Source organism: Bombina bombina, chromosome 4, assembly GCF_027579735.1.
Source record: "Bombina bombina isolate aBomBom1 chromosome 4, aBomBom1.pri, whole genome shotgun sequence".
NCBI lineage: Eukaryota > Metazoa > Chordata > Amphibia > Anura > Bombinatoridae > Bombina > Bombina bombina.
This window is the reverse complement of record NC_069502.1, coordinates 684,121,900-684,126,873: the sequence shown is the minus strand read 5'-3', so window position 1 is coordinate 684,126,873 and position 4,974 is coordinate 684,121,900. Positions and strand designations below refer to the sequence as shown.

At 36.1% G+C, this 4,974-nt stretch overlaps 1 protein-coding gene across 11 annotated transcripts in view; it reads left to right on the top strand.

Moving 5' to 3' along the window:
• The window catches only part of TRIM67 (tripartite motif containing 67), a 162,235-nt gene extending 157,579 nt beyond the window's left edge, over nt 1-4,656 (top strand). For all 11 annotated transcript variants that reach the window (XM_053710841.1, XM_053710838.1, XM_053710840.1 and 8 more), the window contains one exon: nt 4,253-4,656. In XM_053710841.1, coding sequence (XP_053566816.1) covers nt 4,253-4,315 — 63 coding nt within the window. In that variant the 3' untranslated portion in view covers nt 4,316-4,656. The remainder of the gene's footprint in view (nt 1-4,252) is intronic.
• The last annotated feature ends 318 nt before the right edge of the window (nt 4,657-4,974 follow it).

Here is a 4,974-nt window from a genome sequence, read left to right as displayed (position 1 = left end):
TCATAAAGAATAAAGAAAAAAATACAAATTTCATTCTATTTCATTTTTTACTTATATAAGTACAATTAGTACCCTAATTATTATAGATAAAAATACTAAAATAGTTAATGATAATAATAATAAGCCAAATTCTTATCGTGTAATTTTTATTCTTATAATTTATTTTGTAATAAACTAGTGACGCCACGTATTTCATTGCAGCTCTATTTTTGTAGTTTTGAACATGCTCGGGCCATTACTGCTTAGTGACAGATCACTATTTGTGTGTCACTAAATAGTAGTTGTACCTAATGGCTCATCACCACCACAACCAGCTATCAGGGAGTTCCTGACCACACTAACTATAACACTGGTATCTATATTACATAAGCAGTAGTGTTATATCCTATAAAAAGGTAAAAGTGCCCCCCAGTATAAGTATACCCAACTGTGATCTTCCCTAAAGCAATATATTAATATCCATACTGTGCCAACCCCCCCCATCCCACTCTCTCTGAGCTAACATGGTCCCCACCAAGCACTTTATACCAACTACAACTACCCAGATCACCACTGCAAAAAAACATAAACACACTAGCCTAGCACTGACCCTACCTACCCTAACACACACAATTAACCCTAACCTTGCTGCGCTGGTGCTGTGCAGATACCCTCATTGCAATTAACCTACCTCAATCCTGTGTACCATGTACCATAATTAGCCCTAATCACTCTTACCCAGATCATCCCTAGTGTAATATCCATAGCTTCAACAAACCCCTATTGCAAACAACCCCCTATGTAATCTTTCTGCCTTAAACCACCTTCCTACACATCCTCCTGCACCAGAAGCCCCAGTGGTAAACTACTGAAAAGCACCACTAAGTAAAAAAATAAAAAATAATGTGGCAGCATGTTTTTTAAGTTATAAGGATTAGAAAATTACATATAGAATTGTTGTTCAAATTTAAACTATCAAATCGTGAAGTTATACCTGAAGATATAAAGCAGTCAAGTTTTTCCTTTGGTGTGCAGACAATGTTTATAACTACACATTACAATTCCTCACTATTCTTCAGCACAAATCACGCCTTGGTGAGTAAGGTAAAAAAATACAAGTTTATTTCTTCAATTTAAAATCTCAAATATCACAGCGTAGCATCGCAATGTCCAACAAAGCATAGAGAGGATAGCTAGGTTCCTATGCAGACATGTTTCGTGCCCAAAGGCGCTTGTTCACTGCTCACAGGAGCACAGCCTTCCCCAACTAATTAAAGGAACATTACATATTTATACAGTTAAAATAAATCCTCCCTATGTATTACTGTATAATCAATTACATTACAGTTACAATTACAAAATGGGTAGCAAAGAGCGATCAAGGGGTTACTATATGTATTATTGTTTTAAATTGCAAATGCTTACAATATTTAAATACTCAATAATATTTCAATTAGAAAAACCCTAGGACAGCTCTAGCACGTTGTTGCTCTAACTTTTCACAGCCTCAAATTTAAGAGCCAATATTGTAGTATCAATCATAAGTTATGAGTTCTTTTTTAGAGCAACAAATTGCAAGCAAGTCGCACCTAAATGTATGAATGCATAAGACTTTAAACAGACAGATCAATATCCTTTCTTGAGTTTAAACCATTAAGTACCTACGTGTTTAGAGTGAAAATCCAAAACACTTCTCTGGTATTTAGTTTCCCTTCTCTGTCCCCACCTCTCTTCCAAACAGGCACATGGTCTATGCGCTGTACAGTCAGTAAATTAGAGTCAGAACCATGTAGGTCTCTACAATGTCTTGCTATGGTTGTCTCAGACTGTTGGTCCTCAATTGATCTGACCTGTTCCAAGAACCTGTCCTTAAGGGGTCTTTTCATTCTTCCGACGTACTGCAGTTCCACGTCTATAGGGATAGAAACCCCCATCGTGGAGATATCATCTTTTACACCCGTTTTATAGATGATTTATTTTTCATTGTGGACTGTAATGAGGAAAATACAAAACAATTCTGTGAATATCTAAATGAGAACAATAGTGAACAAAATGCCGAAAAATTTTACTTACTGGATGTAACTATCTCAGGTAATAGTGATACTGAAACTATTGAAACCTATCTGTATAGAAAGCCAACAACAGGAAACACAATTTTAGGGTACAATTCATGCTATCCCCTCCATACTTTACGTGGCATCCCTAAGGGTCAATATATAAGAGCAAAGAGAAATTGGACTAATAATGATAAATACGTGGAACAGGCAGAGATGATAACCAGACGACTAAGATAGAGAGGGTATGATGAGAGAACCCTGAATAAAGCACACAAAGAAGTAGACGATATGCCCAGGGATACTTTACTATGTTATAAAAATAAAAACAAAGAGGAAACTCCTAGTAATAGACATCTTAAGCCCAAATTTGTGACAACTTACCGTTTGGAATACAATAGTATATGTAGCATTGTGAAAGAGTGCATCCCAATCCTATACACTGATCCTATCCTTAAGAAAATAGTACAGGGAGGCTGCAAATTCATCTCCAGAAAAGGAAAAACAATAGGCAACTACATTTCACCTTCTGAGTTACCTAACAAGGCTAATAAATGCTGGCTTAAACAAAGGAAAGGCTTCTATAGATGTAGGAGAAATATATGCAAAACTTGTGACTTACTACACATACACACAAAATAAGATTTTTTATTACCTGCGCTACCACCCATGTAATATACCTCTTGACCTGTAGGGGGTGCTCTAAGCAGTACGTCAGAAGAACAAAAAGACCCCTTATGGACAGGTTCTTGGAACATGTCAGATCAATTGAGGACCCAAAATCTGAGACCCCCATAGCAAGACTTTTTAGAGACCTAAGTGGTTCTGAATCTACTGACTGTACATGTGCCTGTTTGGAAGAGAGGTGGGGACAGAGAAGGGAAACTAAATACCAAAGAAGTGTTTTGGAATTTCACTCTAAACACATTGGTACCTAATGGTTTAAGCTCAATAAAGGATATTGATCTATGTGTTTAAAGTCTTATGCACTCATACATTTAGGTGCGACTTGCTTGCAATTTGTTGCTCTAAAAAAGAACTCATAACTTATGATTAATACTACAATATTGGCTCTTAAATTTGGGACTGTGAAAAGTTAGAGCAACAACTTGCTAGAGCTGTCCTAAGGTTTTTCTAATTGAAATATTATTGAGTATTTAAATATTGTAACCCCTTTATATTTGCAATTTAAAACAATAATAAATATAGTAACCCCTTGATCGCTCTTTGCTACCCATTTTGTAATTGTAACTGTAATGTAATTGATTATACAGTAATACATAGGGAGGATTTATTTTAACTGTGTAATGTTCCTTTAAATGAAGGTGTATAATTAGTTGGGGAAGGCTGTGCTCCTGTCAATGTTATTGGCTGTGGAGTCCATAGGGATATGATGTTATGCAGAGCTTGAATTGGCCATTTTGGGTTGGATGTTTTCATGCATTGGTTTGTTTTTTTAGTGATTGACAGCCATTATTAGTCAATAACAATGCTGTTGTGGGGAAATTGGGATCAAACATCATGGGAGTTATCAAGATTGGCTGTGTTTCTCAGATTGTGATTGTTTTGACAAAAAAAATGGCTGATCTTGTTTTTTTTTTTTAATATTAAACTAGAATTTCAGAAAGATTGAAATTGAAGCCATAGTTACTGTATATTGAAGCAATAGAGCAATTATAAAATGCTTTAAGACATTATAATTTTTTTTCTAATGTTTTTATGTCCCGTTATCTTTACTGACTATAAGGCCGATTTACTAAAGTGCGGACGGACATGATACGATGTAGCTTATCATATCTGCCACACATCGATAAATGCCGACAGCATTTATCACTGCACAAGCAGTTCTAGTGAACTGCTTGTGCAATGCCGCCCTTGCAGATTTGGGGCCAATCGGGGGGGGGGGTGTTAATCAGCCCGATCATATAGGATCGGGGGGATTGAAGACCACAGCCTCAGAGGCAGCAGACAAGTTATGGAGCAGCGGTCTTTAGGCCGCTGCTTCATAACTACTTTTTTCATACGGAAACATGGGCATCAAGCTCCATTTGGAGCTTGATAATTCAGCCCCTATGACTTGATGGAATTTTCTTTAGTAGATATATTATGTTTTGGAAGTATTTTACAGACTATTTTGTTATCCTGCTCTCTATTTATATATATATATATATATATATATATTATCTTGTCTTAAACTTGTCTAATATGTTTCTCTTTAGGTGACTCTTCACACAGGACTCGAGGTGCCCATGTTCTTAAGACAAACCAAGACACCAAACTGAGAACAAAACATTGGAATTGGGTCTCTCTCTAGTTCGCTGTTCTTTTGTATTGATGCGCTTAACAGTATCATCAGCTGAAGAAGAAAAATTATAATCCAATCATATAAGAGGAAACACAATTTCTGTTTTAATTTTAAATCTTTGGTGGCACATATGTCTTTTACTGGCCGCATATTATAGAAAAGGCAGGAAGGACTAATCGCTATATACAGCAGACATAAGATCAATCGCTATTCTAACAAATCACCAAATGCCTCTGTCATTGTATACGAGTGAGCTTAAGTGATTTATTGTATAAGAATGGCTAAACTATTTAACATATTAAATCAACTTTAAATTGAGGTTACTCTGTCTAGTTTTTGTAAAGATGTTTGATGTCATGTTATAGCTTTAGGCTGAATATTCTACATGAATATCGAAATACAGCCTTTGGTGCTAAACTGTTATATGACAGTATGTATACCACAGTCTAATTTCTTGCCTGAAGAGTTTCAGAACATTCATTTAGTTTAATGATGAAGAGGAAATAGGAAGGCGTATAAACTCTACTGTGTTGCAGTCCATATGGAATACAGGGTGATGTGTCAGCCCTAACAGGGTTAACAGAACTTTTTACAAGAAAGATATTTGGCAGTGTGGGGTGAATCAACTGGGCTCTC